Source organism: Diceros bicornis, chromosome 18, assembly GCF_020826845.1.
Source record: "Diceros bicornis minor isolate mBicDic1 chromosome 18, mDicBic1.mat.cur, whole genome shotgun sequence".
NCBI classification, from domain to species: Eukaryota; Metazoa; Chordata; class Mammalia; order Perissodactyla; family Rhinocerotidae; genus Diceros; species Diceros bicornis.
This window is the reverse complement of record NC_080757.1, coordinates 19,105,961-19,121,745: the sequence shown is the minus strand read 5'-3', so window position 1 is coordinate 19,121,745 and position 15,785 is coordinate 19,105,961. Positions and strand designations below refer to the sequence as shown.

Here is a 15,785-nt window from a genome sequence, read left to right as displayed (position 1 = left end):
GGAGGATTAAGGACAACACTAATAAGGACCGGAACTGAGATTTAATATTAATTCAAGAATAAAACGACCTCTTTAACAATCACTATGGTAGTGCAGGGGGCAGGAATCCTAAGAATCGGGACAAAATGCAGCACATTTCATCTCTGGCTCTTGGAGATCTGCGAGCAGCTCAGAAAGTAGCTTGGCTTAGTTGCCATCCACACCTAAAGCTCCTCGGCTGAGTTTCTGCATTTGTTGTCTGGAGGCTTGACAGACTTGTGCTCATGGTTGGCAAGTCCACTGCTCCAGGAAATCCGACTGGCTTGCCTCATGCCTCTCCTAGGCCCAGGGAAGCCAGAGATGCCAATAGTTGGCCAGTGCTAAGAGGCGGGCCACTCCTCTGACCCTGATGCTGGCCTCCCACTCTGCACTTGGCAGAGGGTAAAGAAGAGAACAAGAGTCCAGTCTGGCCCCCACCCCACCAGCTGAGAGGCACAGTGACCCTGGGAGACGTCCAGCTAACCCACAGCCTCAGGAGGGAAACATATATATGCTAACCGAAGGGGCAGCTTCCTGGAAGGGCAGCAAGGAAAGCAATCAAGGGCCCCCACTGGGTCAAAAAGGGAGCCTGAGACCCTGGGGGCAGAAATGGCGAGGGTGGCCAAGCGAGCACTGGTTTATTGACCAAACCTCCATTCTAAACAACTTGTGTGACAGTCCAAGAAACTCCTCCAGGCCTGTGGCAGCTTAACACGAGAGTTCCTGGTGGAAAGGTTGCCTGGAACACAGTGCAGCCAGGGCTTACAGGGGAGGCCAGCCTTGGAGGAGTCCTACACGGGTCTTCTGGAGAAAACAGTTACATCCTACCCACCAAAAAAAATAACCCCACAATCAAATGGTGCAAACAATTAAGCGACCCACTGTGGCCCATGATGGAGAGAGTTCTGCAGCAATTGTGGGATGAGAGCTGTTCTTCAGGGACCAAGCCTGGGCACTTAGAGCCTCAGTTGGCCTACCAGTGAAGGCCTGAGGGTGGTGTCTTCTCATCTTTATTGCTTTCCAGGGAGAAGGGAGGGATCCGGACATCGAAGTGGGAGCCATCAGGCCTCTCAAAGCGGAACGTGCCCCTGTCAGTCAGAAAGAAGGTGGTTTGGAGGGAGTGAGGGGTGAGGCCCTCCTGAAGATCTGAGTAGGTCTAGACCCTTAGATCCAGAACCACAGCAGGATGAGGCAGGCCTGGACTCTGTTCTGCCTGTCTTCTGCCAGGGTAACACTAGTGGAGAGACCCAAGAGCCCATCCTGGCCCTACATTAAAAGAAGAAACACATGGGCCAGCCCCGTGGCTTAGCAGTTAAGTGCTCGCGCTCTGCTGCTGGCGGCCCGGGGTTCGGATCCCGGGCGCGCACCGACACACCGCTTCTCCGGCCATGCTGAGGCCGCGTCCCACATACAGCAACTAGAAGGATGTGCAGCTATGACATACAACTATCTACTGGGGCTTTGGGAGAAAAAATAAATAAATAAAATTAAAAAATAAAAAAAAAGAAGAAACACAGCTGTCCTGCTTCTGGCCCTTAGATGCACACTGCATAAGCTACCCAACTACACTTTCAGGTTAAGAAGTGAAACACCAGGGAAAAAAATCCAACTACATGGGCAACTCAGTGCAGCATCAGATCACCAGACCTCTTTGGCCTAAGTCCTCAGTTCACAAAATTGCAGGGAACTGGAAAACAGGCAGGCATAAAAAATCAGACAAGTCCCACACAATGAACAGCAGATAAGGCTCCATCTCAGGAATTAACCTGGTGCAGAGTTAACCGCAAGCTATGAGCTCTCACTTTTCTGACCTGCAGCTTGTGTCTGTGATGCTGAGCTGCCTCTGCCCCAGCACATGCTCACTTACCACATGTGCCCACTGGAAGCTTGCAGGGAGACGTGGCTGCTGTACTGGAACGCAGGCTGCTCCTTGGATAACACTGGTTCCTGTGAGCGTTCAGGCAAAATAGGTCAGGCCAGACACGCTCTCTGTACCCCAGGGCCATATACTGACTCCCAGTTCATCAGGACTGGATGCCCCCTCATGCCTCCCACAATCACTGCCTGGAAGTATCTCCTCCCACAGCATGTCCATTGACCTGGTCCTTTTACTCTGACTCTGAGAAAGATAATCTCAGACTGAGTATCTGAGGGCACTGGGCAAAGATGCTAGGTACAGGACCTACTGTGTAAATACCCCTTCCAGCGTCCACTGGCTGAGACCCTAAGTGCCAGGCACCGTGGCAGTGCTCTGCAAACCTTTGCTGACTGAAGTCTCCTAGTAATCATAAGGTAATAGACGTGATCCCCATTTTAACAGTAAGAAACTGAGATTTTGGTTAAATAATTTGCCCAAAGTTATACAGCAAGGAAACAACACAGCTGGCATTTGGAGCCAGACTATCTAACTCCAAAGCCCATTCCTACCACCATCCCACCCTGCTGCCCCAAGTCTCTGCTGACGTGGATAAATGCTTATTGAATGTGGCCCCTAGGCACTTCTCGTGACTTTATCAAGAGACAGGGTAGTGTAGTGCAGGAATTGCAAAATCAGATCTCTTCGAGGAGCAGCAGAGGAATGGAAAGAGGCAGAGGAAGGACAACCAGGAGTGGAGGGGGATGCATGCCCCAGCTAAGGGTATTCAAATTCAGATTTTTAAAAAGGCACTGTGCTGGCAACAAAAACTCTACACAAGCTTTGATGTCAGACTCACTTAGATTCAAATCCAGGCCCTGCCACTCTATGGGACCATGGGCTAGTTATATAACTTCACAGTCTCGCTCTTTTCATCTGTGAAATGGGTTGTAAGAAACCTATCTGAAAGGGTTGTTGTAAAGTTTCTCACCCACAACAGCCCAATGCATTTACACGCTGAGCCTCTGTCCCTAAGCAGAGAAGAAGAGAAAATCATGCACTCAGCTCCCAGGCTTGCTGGGCAGGACGAGAAACTGGGCATTATTGGCCCAATGATGCTCACCCTGCCCACCACCCCTCGGCCTCGCACTGTCTCCAAGGTGCCGGATAGACTGAATATTCTCCAGTGTCGCTCCCGGAGCTGTACCACGTCACTATCGAGGTTCTCCAAGCGGATACAGTAACGCCACTGTGGGGGTGGGGGAAAGAGTTCACATCTGAGGAAGACCTTGGGCTAGCCCACCCAGAATTCTAGCAGAGCAAAAGCCAACAAAGGCTGACACCTGATTGCACAGGCCCCACGCCCCAGAGGTAAACTCCCCCACCTCCCAATCTGCCTCCCCAGGCTCCCCTCCCCGCCAGGGGAGACACTCACCCAGTAGACGTGGGAATTCTGGGCTTCCTGGGGAAAAAACACAAAGAATTTAAGTTCCAGAGGGCAGGACCAAGTCCATTCCAATCAACATCTCTCCAGTGGAGTAGGATGTATTCCAGGAAGGCTGCAGACAGAACAAAGCTGCGACTATATCTGTGGGATGATGATGACTGCACTATGGCCAACCAGCCCACAGGGAGGCAGCCTCCCCTGGTCCATCCCTGGCCTCCCGCCTCCTCATCCTATCAAGATCACCACCAGAGCTGGACACCAGGCTGGAAATCAGCCACAGGGCTCTTCTCTTTCTCACCACCCTCCCTGCCAGCCACCACCCCCCATCACTGCTAGCCCAGGCCGCTGTCCTCCTCCTCAGCACTCCCAGAGCCCAACCTTATGACAATACTTGGTATGCTGTATGTTGGCCTCCCCCCACTACTATGGGCTTCTGGAAGGCAGGGACAGTATTTCATTTTTATTTGTATTCCTAGGACCCAGCTTACAGTCAGGCAAGAAATAGCTCAATAAATGTTTGATTAATACATAAAAAAAGGTGAAGATCAGCCTACACTGATTTAAACAAGTATGTGTATATTCTTCATAAACATGGCTCCCTTTGAGCCAGCAGAGAAGAAGGAAGAGTCAGCCTGGAGGCCTCCTTCCTGGGACCCGAGGGTTTCCCTGCTCTAGGGCATGGTGTCAGCCACTGCCAACAGGCTGCTCACCCCCAACCAATACAAGCAGCACTTGGAAGCAGAACCACAGGCACACGGTTTAAATCTGGAACCCACTCCAGCAGTCACACTGGGGATACCATACGGAATCTGGGGGCCTAGTCCTGAGGGAAGGGGCCCAGGCTGGGCACATACCCTCATGCCCATGTAGAAGGGGATGACGGTGACACGGATGTTCTCAGTTGTCTCCCGATGGACATCAGAAAGTTCCAGCCAGGGGTGATTCTTCTCTTGCCAGGCCCGTAGTGTCTCCCGAGCCACAAAAGGGGGTGCTGGGGCAAGAGACAACTGGTTAGTCCAGGCCAGAGTCCAGGGCACTGCACCCACTTTTCAATCACCCCACCTAGAAAACCCCTCCCAGTGATGGCCCAGGTAAGCAAGATGCCCAAACATAAGGCAAAAGCAGAGGCTGGAAGAGAGCACAGAGCTGCCTACCAAGAGTTAGGCCTCAGGAGGTACGTGCCATCGTGGGAAGAGAACTGGACTGGGAGGTAGGAGCCCTGGTTTTCAGACCTCACTCTGCCACTAACTAGCAACTTTAAATCCCGTCTCATCATCCCTGAGCCTCAGTTTCCATATCTGTTAGGAGAAAATAACAGCCATCTACCTGCCAGGTCTAGTGGGAGGTTGTGGAAATAGAGTTTGAAATTGCTCCTATGATATTGTCTTTGAAGAAAGGGCCCTCCCATTCCAGCTTCCCTTCTTGAAAGAGATCACCTTTTGTCTGGTCATACAGAAGAAATCTTTCAAAGAGCTCGTGCTGGATGGGAACCTGATCAGTGGAGGTGTAAGGGAGGATGTCTTCATGGCTGACATAGTCCAGGCCTAGCACAGAGGGGCAAAGAGACAGTGAAACTCACATAGGAGAGGGGAGGAACAGGGCTGGGAAGAAACACAATTCCTGGCCTTGTTCAGGGTGGGACGACCCTGTACCATTGCTCTCAGGATCTACAATCCCTCTCAGCAGATTAAATAACATCAGAAAGGCATCAGAATCCTCCCCTGAGACACACCAGACCCTCATCAACAGGCACCATTCAGATGCTCAGTACTCACCGGGGATGGCATAGAGGGCCCGGCTATCATCATGGTTAGCCAAGAAAGTCACAGCTTCTGTCTGAGATCTCTGAGACTAAGACAAGAAGCGAGTCAGAGACTTTCCTAGTCACCTTCAAGTCCTGACGACTTGGGGCCCCGTGCTGATCTGGGCTTTCTTTGCCCCTCTCCTTCCCTTTGCCCCCATCAGGGTGCAGGTCTTTCCCTTTCCTGGAGAAGAAGCCCAGGCCCAGCCAACTTGCTTACTTACTATATGTGGACAGTCTCGGGCATCAATCAGCACCTGATAGTAAGTGTGAGTTTTGCCTTTCACCTCCTTAGAGCCGTGGCCAGCAGGATTCTCTGCTCTGCAGGGCAGGAGAAGAAGCTCAAGATCACCCCGCAAGAAACAGAAGCAGTGCCTGCCCAGCTACCTACCACCTCCTCAGCTAAACAGACTGGTGCCTGATCTGAAGGGGCTTTAGCACTGGGTGGGTACCTGCTCGGCAACACCCTGGCCCAGCCGCTCCCCAGTCAGGGGCAGACAACGGAATGTGGAGGACCCACGGCACAGAGTCATCATTTGTCTTACTCTCTGGCTGCCTCTTGGAAGAAGGGGCCATCTGAGAAAATCAAATTGCTGCCTCAGTCCCTGGAGTCCACAGTACCCAACTCTTCTCACACCCCAGGGGCTGTCTGTGATCACTTAATGGAGCTGGGCCTTTTCTTTTTTAATGCACCTAGTGATGATAAGAGAGTAAGGGAAAGATTCTAACGGACCATCAAGAAATCAAGACTAGTCTCCCAAATGCCTTCTGCGGTACTTCCAATACAAACTGAGAACAGCTTGGGAGAGCATCCTGGAGAGGCCCAAAGGGACCCTCCGGCTTCACTGTCCCTGGCACTCAGCACTTTTGTCTCCATGGATTAGTGCCAGGGGAGTACTCTGGGGCTGCTCCTTAGGCCCAGGAGCATGCTGTCTTCACCCCTGGGACCCCAATTATGTATGTCTGCCATGAGTCAGGCCTCCTCCTGAGGATACTGTGAGGCACAATGACAGGGAAACTTACTTTTCTGGAGTTGTAGAAGCCACATCCCGGTCATATAGTCTGGCCTGCCAGGGAAACAGGACGACACCTCGGTAGCCAAAAACACTATGAAGGAAAAGCTGGGAGGAAAGAGAAGCCTCAGTGAGTCTGCAGTCCATCAAGTCCATCAAGTCTATCCAGGGAGGCCTGGACCACTAAACAGCACAGGTAGCGGCAACTCCAGCACAAGGTCTTGCCACTCCTTCCCTTGAACTGTGTGTCCACTTAGACCAACTTCGGAACACTCTTAGTCCCTCTTCACCTGGCTGACTTCTACTCATCCTTTAGGCCATAGCTTAGCACAATGCACAGCCACTGACCATTTGCATTTTATAATTCCCTTCTGGACTGTCAACTCCATGAGGGTATTGCTTTCTGGTTTAACTCCAATGCATGATGCCTGGTCCATTGTAGGCACACACACACACACACACACACAAAAAGTGAATAAACTAAAAGTCCTCCTTACTTACAAGGGATCTAAATCTATCTCAGTGGATCTGGCACAAAGCTGATACAGAAAAAGAGCCTCACTCCCAGAGCTTACTATACTGCAATCAGTCCAACTATGACAAAGTATCAAAGGTTTGCTTTTCTGAAGCCTCCCTCCATCCACTGGCTTCCCACCATCCACTATGTTAGAGGACTCTTCAGCAACTTGGCCCTCTCCTCACTATAGTCCAAACCATCTCTGTCCACACTAACTTGGAAAGAGAACCCACTGACACATGAAATGCATTCAAATCCAGGAAAACAGAAACCCCACCTTAAAAAATTTGTCATTCTGGTCTGGCATTGCTCACCAAGGCAGAAAACTGTAACATTCAGGCCTATGACCAAATCTGACCCCTTTGGAAGCAGAGCACACCATGAAAATGAAAGATGACCCAGCCCACCACTCACCTGCCCAGTCTCATATTTTCCATTCTGTTTTGGCACCTCAAACACACCAACTGTCTCCAAAACTTTGCCCTCTGCTCGGTTTCTGATTAGGAAGGAAAAGAACAGGCAACTGAATAACTGAGAAGGTAATGGTACTGATCCATCAGAAAAAGGTACTAGAGGGGCCAGCCCCGTGGCAAAAGCGGTTAAGTGCGCGCGCTCCGCTGCGGTGGCCCAGGGTTCACCGGTTCGGATCCCAGGCGCGCACCGACGCACCATTTGGCAAGCCATGCTGTGGCAGCGTCCCATATAAAGTGGAGGAAAATGGGCACGGATGTTAGCCCAGGGCCAGTCTTCCTCAGCAAAAAAAGAGGAGGATTGGCAGATGTTAGCACAGGGCTGATATTCCTCACAAAAAAAAAAAAAAGAAAAAAGAAAAAGGTACTAGGATACTGAAGGGCCAGAGCAATGACAGCAGAGAAGGGTCGGGACAGTGGGACCAGCTGAAGCACGTAAGAGTCCTGCCAAACCATCACTCCACAGAGACTCGGCCTGTCCTCCTTTGAGGTCCAGCCACAGGCCACTCCTTGGTTTCTCTGTTAGGTCTGACTGCTCCCAGATCACTTTCTTCTCTCTTTACTCTCAGCATCCCTCAGATCATGTCCTCATACCTGCTTAATTGCCTCCATTCCTTCCCTGACCCACTCTCCTGGCCTCCCACAGCATTTTAGCTGTGCTGCCCACCATGCATCTCAGTTATGTGTGTCCCTGTCTTATCTCCATTAGAGACTCTAAGTTCTCTCGAACAACGCTTGTGTCTGATTAGCCTCGGGTATAAAGAGGAGCTCAAAAAATATTTGTTCTGTTAAAATTCCACATCAGTCTCCCCTTCTAAACCGCAAACTTCACCCTCCCCTTGAAGGGCTTAATCATCATCTCTAGATTTCCTACTGTACCCCTGCGCTGCACCTAGTAGTTTCTCAATCTACTTTTTGTTCAGATTTACATCAATTTTCACAGGAGTCTTACATTGCAAATAGTTATCATCTCTCCCCAATATCAGTGTCTAATCTCTGACACTAAAAGGTTAGTTCTCTCAGTGACCTCTCTGGATAGGAGCCCTTCAAAGCACTGTTATCCTTACTATTTTGGAGATGTGAACAGTTATGCTTCCTCCCACTTGATCCACCGGCCCCAAACTGAGCCACCTGTCCCATCCCCAGAAACAATGTTCACACCATCCCCATGGCCTCAAGTCCCCTTCCCCAAGTCACAGAGAGAGAACTGGTCTCCCCAGGTCACTCTGAAACTTGGGAGCCACACAAGGTCCAGACTCGGGAGTCCTGCTTCGCACTTCGAGCACCTTTCTGAGGGAGGCCTTGACCCAATCCGGGGCTGGGGGTCCAAATCAAAAGCCCTAGGGCTTAATTAAAGTGCTGCCCACTAACAGCGGCGCTTAGAGACCCCCATTCGGGAGGGAGGATTCACTCTGGGAGGTTTACTAGTTCCCCCCCTAGAGCCAGCACTGCATAGCCCAGGGCTCTGGGCCGCGATCCCTTCGCTGCTCCTGGCACACGTCCCAGGCAGCGCAGGTCGGCTCCCGGCCGGGACCCTCTCCCGGGTCGATCTCCAATCACCCTCAGCCGGCCGGGCCTCCTGGTCTCCTCCCTGACCGAGAACAAGCTCCCCAGGCTCCAGGCCCGGCCCCCGCGCTCCGTGTCCCTCACCGGGACGAAAGGTGCCTCCGCGTCGTCGTTGTGGCCGCTGGCGGGAAAGCTCCAGCTCCACCCGCCGCACAGAGTGGCCTCGGCCCCCGGGTCCCGGTCAGTGACCGGGACCACCAGCGGCTGCCCACGGTCAGGGCTCGCCGGGCCGCACAGCCCGCCATCTCCCGTCCGAGCGCCCGCTCGGCTGCTGACACAGTACCCGACCCGCGGCCAGGCGGCGTTCCGCCCCCACCCCACACTGCCCCGCGCCGTGTCCCCGCCCCTTTAGCCCTCTGCCCCGCCCCGCGAGCTCCATGCTCCTTCCGGCGCACAGCAGACGCAACTTCCGGCATGGGGTCGCCTGACCGTAGAGTCGGCTGGAAATGGCGTCGCTCTTGCTTGCTGGAGAGCGCTTGGTGCGCGCTTTGGGCCCCGGTGGGGAGTTGGAGCCAGAGCAGCTGCCCCGGCAGCTACGGGCAGAACTTGAGGCTGCGCTGAAGAAGAAGCACAAGGGCAGTGATCGCCCCAGTGGCCCCGCACGCCTGGTTTCCTTTCGCTTGATCCGAGATCTGCACCAGCACCTGAGAGAAAGGGGTGAGCTCCAGTCTCCAGTCCGGAGTCGCCTCCTTTTTTTCCGGAGTCTGTTCCCTCTTGAGGTCTATTTCCCACCTCTAGCATCTTTCTGAGGGAAAAATCCGTCACTCTTCTTCGCCCGCGGAACGGTCATCTAGCTAACCCGAGAATCACCTCAACCCTAGGGTAACTCACTCCCCTCACAACTTCCATGGGACTTCGTCGTGGGTGACGAAATGTGCTTGTGCAGTTTCTGCTCTCTCGAGAGTCTCCTCTACACTTGCAGGCCCACGTAGGCACGCCTGACTTTTGAGAAAGTCCAAGTTCTAACCCGATACCACCGCTCGGGTTCAGCTTTTTCTTTTAAGCCACGTTAGAAAACAGTTTAGTATGGTGAGCTTGGCCTGTTTGGGAATCTGGATTTGTTTCCATCTCAAAATCGAGAGTGGTTAGATCTAATTTTTTTTTTTTTTTTTTGAGATAGAATGATGGAAAGCTTGGTGAAAAATCTAAACTGGGAGTAGCATCTGAGTTCTACTCCTGGCTCTGCCACTAACTCCCCTTGGAGGAATCATTTCTCCTCCTTGGACCTCAGTTCCCTTAACTTTGAAAGGGAGAGAATGGGACAGACTTGTCCTATGTAAGGTCTTTTGGCATATAAGGTCTTTTGCCAGAATTAACATAGCGTACCCGTAAGTGCAAAGGGTAGACTCCTCAACTATTGGAACTAAAAAGGACCTGAGAGATCATCTAGTAGTGTCTTCCTTAAGTTATACCAGTATAACTTAAATCCATTTAGGGTAGTTCTTTTGTGGCCACAGAAATGACCTAATCTAAAAGCAAACGTAAATGGCTAACTTGTTAATTGTGATATTGGCAGGATAATTGAGAGCCAGCAGTTAACAGTCAGCTGTGCAGCATTAGGAGATACTTAACGTGGAGTGGTCCTAGATTCTTCCCAATTGAAAATGATTCTGGAGATAAATTCGTAAAGGGATGGCCACATTTTATTTTGGTAGAAAGAATAGAAAGTCTATACCCTTCTCTGATCTTTTTTTGTTGTTTTTTTTTTTTTTGGTGAGGAAGCTTGGCCATGAGCTAACATCCATTGCCAATCTTCCTCTTTTTGCTGAGGAAGGTTGGCCCTGAGCTAACATCCGTGCCCATCCTCCTCTATTTTGTATGTGGGATGCCTGCTGCAGCATGGCTTTATGAGTGGTGTGCCTGTCGGCGCTCGGGATCCGAACCCGCAAACCCCGGGCTGCCAAAGTGGAGCGCGCGAACTTAACCACTACACCAGCAAGCCGGCCCCTACCCTTCTCTGATCTTAATCCTTCAACCTCAGCTTTATGCATCATTATTTTTATGGAAATCTTTTCTTCCCAGATTCCACGCTATACCTTCATGAGCTCCTAGAAGGCAGTGAAATCTACCTCCCAGAGGTTGTGAAGCCTCCTCGGGTATGTAAGAGATACATTCGTGAGAATGGGTGTTGGCTGGGTTGAGCTAATTTGTGATACATCCAAATTTACCAATCAACCATTGGGATCAAAACTTTGTCTTTTAAATCCTTGAGAGCTGGGACGGGGGAACCAGATATTGTCCTGCCTATTTAACAGCTTGGAAAACTGAGATCCCAAGAAAAACAGTTTCCAGAGCAGTGGAGGCAGAACTAGTACATGGGCCTCCTAGCACCCTTAGGAGTGCTCTGTCCCCTGAAACCAATGATTGTGACATGCGTTCTAGCAAGCTAGGAATATCATTCTTCTCATTTAATTTTTCTGCCTCAGAACCCAGAGCTAGTTGCTCGTCTGGAAAAGATTAAGATACAGCTGGCCAATGAGGAATATAACCGGATCACCCGCAATGTCACTTGTCAGGTAAGGGCCTGCTCTTCAATACATGGACTGAGTAGCTCCTGAAAGCAGGGCCCTGCACTGAGAAGAGGTACAGAGGAAAGAAACAACATGGAAACTTGGTTTCTATGCTATTCAGGGACCGTAGAAGCTCTGTGATACATACAAACCAATACAATTCCCAACTCATTCACTGAGACTCTGGGCTCAGATGATGACTGATTCTTAAAAGTTGGAGAGATGAAGATGAGCCTTGGAGCCTTTCTTCTGACAGGGCTCCCTACTGTTCTCTGGCGTACTCCTGCCCTGGAGCAGGAGAGGAGTAGATGGGTACTGAGAGCCTTTGTCATTTCTTTGAAATGCTTTATCTGTGGTCCAGGAAAGAATCCAGCTGGTCCCAGACAAAAGAATCCATGGAGAAGGAGGAGTTGACGTGTTGTGGAATAAAGAGGTCTGACTCTCTGGGCTGCCTCTGAGCTGCCTCCATTCTGAAATCATTTGCTTTTTCTTTTTCCCAGGATTCAAGGCATGGTGGGACTCTCAGTGACCTGGGAAAGCAAGGTGAAGTACTAGGAAAGCAGGCTGCTAAAGCCTTTCGCTGGGAGGGGTTGGTCATGGCACTCCTTCCCACCCCAGTGCCCCAGGTTTAAGCCTGAGCTGTTCAGGCTTGCTGTTGGAGGGAAACCCAGTCGATGGGGGAGGCAGCCATGAGATAAGAGGGCCTCCTGGAGCATGCTGACCTAAAGGTTTGTTCCCTGGGCTCCTCCCCAAAGTGAGGTCACTGAAGGCTTTGGTCATCACCATCTTCAACTTCATTGTCACGGTGGCAGCTGCCTTTGTCTGCACTTACCTTGGAAGCCAGTATATCTTCGCAGAAATGGCCTCGGTGAGTAGGCACTGGGCAGAGCAGGGAGCCCCAGGTGGGAGTGTTAGTAGGAAAGGGAGGACTGTGTGCAAGTGCCTCACACAGATTAGGTATTGAACAAATATTTATGCAGTAAATAAGAGGAGCATTTGAGCTGTCTAGCAGTCATGGGGGTAGATAATAACCTCAAGAGAATCCAGATCCTCTTGTCTTCCCTTTCCCCCAACTTGTGGGCTGGGTTTGGGTCTTCTCTATCCTTATTAGAGGTGTTGGATGCTGCAGAGCTGGATGCTGTCCTGCATCCCCTAAGCCTGGTTCTCTTCCTTCGCAGCGAGTACTGGCTGCATTGATCGTGGCCTCTGTGGTGGGTCTGGCCGAGCTGTATGTCATGGTGCGGGCGATGGAAGGCGAGTTGGGAGAGCTATAACTGATACTTCATCATCGAAGTCTGGAGAGGGTTTTGCGAGACTCCAGGCTCCCAGCTGCCAATCACTGACTCTCAGTCAACCCATCAGGCTCTTTGTACTCAGCTCCAGTTAGTCAGAGGGCTAAGCCAAGGCTACCTGTTGTTCCTGTGGGGAGCCCCATCCTCTGTCAATTTCCAGAAGGAGCAGTAGAGGCGACTCAGACAACAACTGAAAATAACTGGTCTAACAGTACCTTCTCTTGAACCCTGTGCCCATCTGCCTTCTCCAGTCCATTCCGGGCACTGCTCATGCTGGCTTTTTTCCATTGGGAATAATTAGAATCCAGGCCTTCCCAGAAGTAGACCACACTGCTTGACTCGCCCAAGTGCACAAATCGATGGTCATCCTTGCTCCACACATTGTTGATGCAGACCTGTAATTTAGATCAGAAGTCTCCAAAAAAACGGAAAGGATTCCCTTTCTCCAGGTTGTTCTGGAAGAGGAACTGATCAGAGGACATCAAATAAGAGAAAGACAGGTTGGTACAAGATGGTGGAACTGGAAGCAAGGCAGCTACCGTTTTGGAATCTTCATCCTCTTCCTTCTGCTTGCCTTTTTCACATTTTCTATATGCTTCTGCCTGTCTCTACCCCTCAGCCCTCCTTAACCTTCCCATTACCCCTTGCTCTGTCTCCAAATATGAAAACAATTCAGATAGCAAAAGAGTATGTCTGCTTTTAATTGCAAAATCCCTTATGCTTTTTTGATTTGTGGGGAGACAATCTGTGGATTGTCTCAACTAATAAAGGGAGACATTCTTTATAGAGAGGAACTATTTTCAGATTTAACTATATGTATAAATATGAACATGAGTCAACATACACGTGAATACGTATACATATTGTTACACATAAGCCTAATGCAGGATATTTTACGTGGGTTCCTAAACATGTTTGGGTGAGTGTGAAAAATAGTATATAAATGTTCACCGTTGACTAATTGTTTTACATGATTGCTTTTGGTCTTAACAACAATCCTGGAGGTTGGAAATGGAAATGGTTTTAGGCACATTTTTTAGAAGACAAAACTGAGGCTGAGAGGCATCAAACGACTAGCTGTGGTCCTTCCTCTGGTAAATAGAGCCAAAGGCTCCTAGGTTGTCCTGGTGTCTCTGTGTGATGTTAAACTTCTAAGAACTTAGATTAATGGTGTGCTGATAGAATCTGTATAAGGCACTTAAAAATGCTATCATCATTAGTTATTTATCCAATAAATATTTATTGTTTCCAGTGTATGTTTATTTCAAATCTTGTGACAACACAAAAGCTCAAAGATTTCCATAGTTCTGAGAATTGTTCAGGGTCTACTCCTAATGGTAGGGTCCATCTTTCCGTTCGTTCACTATATGAGCTCCTGTGGCCTTTTTGTTCCAGGGCTCTCTTCTCTTCTTAGAAACTATACACTCGTCGGCTCAGTAGATGTTTCCTCAACAAGTTTGCCAGTTTCTTCTTGATATGTATGAGTCTGAGCCTCTCAGGGCAATATTCTACATGAGAGGGAGGTTTTAGGCCCTTCTGTTCCACCATAGGTCACTTTGTTGAGAAATCATAGGATTTCTATTATTGTTTGGAAGAAATGTCAACAGTGAGAAAAAATGCAGGTGGTATTTTACAGTGTTTCTAGCAACCCAGACTGTTTGAGTTAAAAAGCTACACTGAGCTTTGTGGAGATTTCATGGCTGTGCATACCTGTGCTGAACTCGGTAGGCCAGGGTGCCTGCGTATCTATAAGCTTTCACATCTTCCACGTACCTGGATTCAGGTTGGAAAACTTGCAAATATTAAATAAAGAGCTGGCCTCCTCAAACGGCTTCTGACACAGGTCATCATCTCATGATTAGATTGGAGTCATTACACACACACACCCATTTCTTTGGATGGGGTCTTTACCTCATCCCCACCCGCTCCTCATAAGCCAACAGGCTTCTGTGGCCTTGAGCACTTATTGAGAGCTCCTTTATGGGCCAAGCACTGTTCTAGCTTCTGGGGACAAAGAAGTAAAAGACCTAGTTCCTGCCAAGGAAATGGCCACTGTGCGAGGTGGTTTCCATCTGCAAGGGCAGAATTAGAAATAGAAATTGGGTGGCCTGTCCTCCACTTCTCATCGCAGGGAAGGGAACTTTATCTGCTCTCAGCCACCTCCTCCATCTCACCATACTATACTTCCTCCAGTGCAGTCTGGGTCCAGGGCTTCCCAGGGAGAAAGGGGAGTACTTGGCAGGAGGCCAGTGGAACAAGAAGTTTGGGGCCTTCCCAGTTTCTCACAGCCTGCTGTATGCAGAGGGAGAGGGAACTAGCATGTATTGAGGGTGTTACACACCACAGGAAGCCCTTAGCTGCATTATTTCTTCTCATTCCCAAATAGAGAAGAGACAAGTATTATCATCCTCATGTTTCAGGCTCATAGACATCAGAGTTGCAAAGTTATGTAGCAGAGCCAGGTTTTGAATCCAGCACAGACTGATCGCAAACTCTCTGCTTTTCCCTCTGAAGCAAAGAAGCTCTGGAAGTGGAGGCAGCTGGAGTGTCCTGGAACCACTGCGACTAGGAGCAGGGAGTGCCAGCAGAGGCAGGGTCTGTCTGTCGATTAACTGTCCCTCTCACTAATCCCAGCAGAAGCCTGGGTAATACCTCCTACCCAGAATCTGTGTGGAACCTGGCCCTATTTAGGGATTAGGTCATGGAGATAAATTTCAAAAGCAAATGGCCCTCATCCCCATTTATTTGCAACACACAACAATCCAGATTAAGGTACAGAGTTTGGGTTTTATTTGGAGATTAGTTGGTATTACAGATGACGGTGATACCAAAACCCAATTTTGCCACGGGCACACCCCCACCCTAAATCTGTCTTGTGTCCGCAGCCCCAGGTCAGAGGACAGCCAATCTGATCTTTGTGAAAATTAAATCAACGTAAGCCCCAGGCCCGTATTTCTACTTTATTACTTTAATATCACTCCCTCTTCAGATCCATGGTTCTGATTAATTTGCCCAGGTGGTAGGAGGTCAGGAGAGGGCGCCCTGAACTATAAAAGGGTTGGTCCCCAGCAGTCTAGAATTAGGACCAGCACTCTCGTCGCTCACTTAGCAGTTAGTGAGGAATGGCCTGAAGGACCCTCGGGTGAGGGGTGGCTGCCCTTTCTCCTTTAGAGAGAGAAGGTGTCATCAGCTGGAGTGAGAAGAATTGGGGACCAAGCCTGGCAAGAGAGGTGGAAAACATGGCCCCCTACGTCATCCCTCTGTAGGTACCTCCTGCCGAGATGATGGGCATATGC

The 15,785-nt window shown here is 50.0% G+C and overlaps 2 protein-coding genes across 3 annotated transcripts; one reads left to right on the top strand and one right to left on the bottom strand.

Annotated features, from left to right (window-relative positions):
- Positions 1 to 22: 22 nt before the first annotated feature.
- POLDIP2 (DNA polymerase delta interacting protein 2) lies at positions 23 to 8,957 on the bottom strand. 2 transcript variants are annotated; one of them, XM_058560287.1, is made up of 11 exons: positions 8,772 to 8,956; positions 7,066 to 7,147; positions 6,145 to 6,242; positions 5,346 to 5,442; positions 5,096 to 5,171; positions 4,757 to 4,864; positions 4,175 to 4,311; positions 3,309 to 3,335; positions 2,997 to 3,122; positions 1,886 to 1,965; positions 23 to 1,106 (listed from the first exon to the last, which is right to left on the bottom strand). In XM_058560287.1, exons 1-11 carry the CDS (start codon positions 8,930 to 8,932, stop codon positions 992 to 994), a joined length of 1,107 nt encoding a protein of 368 aa, XP_058416270.1. In that variant the 5' UTR covers positions 8,933 to 8,956; the 3' UTR covers positions 23 to 991. The 2 variants fall into 2 exon arrangements, with proteins under 2 accessions (XP_058416270.1, XP_058416271.1); XM_058560288.1 differs by lacking the exon at positions 2,997 to 3,122 and having other exon boundaries at positions 8,772 to 8,957.
- Positions 8,958 to 9,112: 155 nt separating this feature from the next.
- Positions 9,113 to 13,745, top strand: TMEM199 (transmembrane protein 199). Its single transcript, XM_058560284.1, has 6 exons — positions 9,113 to 9,344; positions 10,710 to 10,783; positions 11,114 to 11,203; positions 11,698 to 11,740; positions 11,953 to 12,065; positions 12,376 to 13,745. The coding sequence occupies exons 1-6, from the start codon at positions 9,134 to 9,136 to the stop codon at positions 12,469 to 12,471; spliced, it is 627 nt and encodes a 208-aa protein (XP_058416267.1). The 5' UTR covers positions 9,113 to 9,133; the 3' UTR covers positions 12,472 to 13,745.
- Positions 13,746 to 15,785: the final 2,040 nt, after the last annotated feature.

Coding starts and splice junctions, on each gene's coding strand:
- POLDIP2 (XM_058560287.1), bottom strand. CDS start 8,932: ATGGCGGGCTGTGCGGCCCGGCGAGCCCTGACCGTGGGCAGCCGCTGG. Junction 6,243..7,065: donor GAAAATATGAGACTGGGCAG/GTGAGTGGTGGG, acceptor CTTTCCTCCCAG/CTTTTCCTTCATAGTGTTTT. Junction 5,172..5,345: donor CCCGAGACTGTCCACATATA/GTAAGTAAGCAA, acceptor TTCTTGTCTTAG/TCTCAGAGATCTCAGACAGA.
- TMEM199 (XM_058560284.1), top strand. CDS start 9,134: ATGGCGTCGCTCTTGCTTGCTGGAGAGCGCTTGGTGCGCGCTTTGGGC. Junction 11,204..11,697: donor CCCGCAATGTCACTTGTCAG/GTAAGGGCCTGC, acceptor TCTTTTTCCCAG/GATTCAAGGCATGGTGGGAC. Junction 11,741..11,952: donor CAGTGACCTGGGAAAGCAAG/GTGAAGTACTAG, acceptor TCCTCCCCAAAG/TGAGGTCACTGAAGGCTTTG.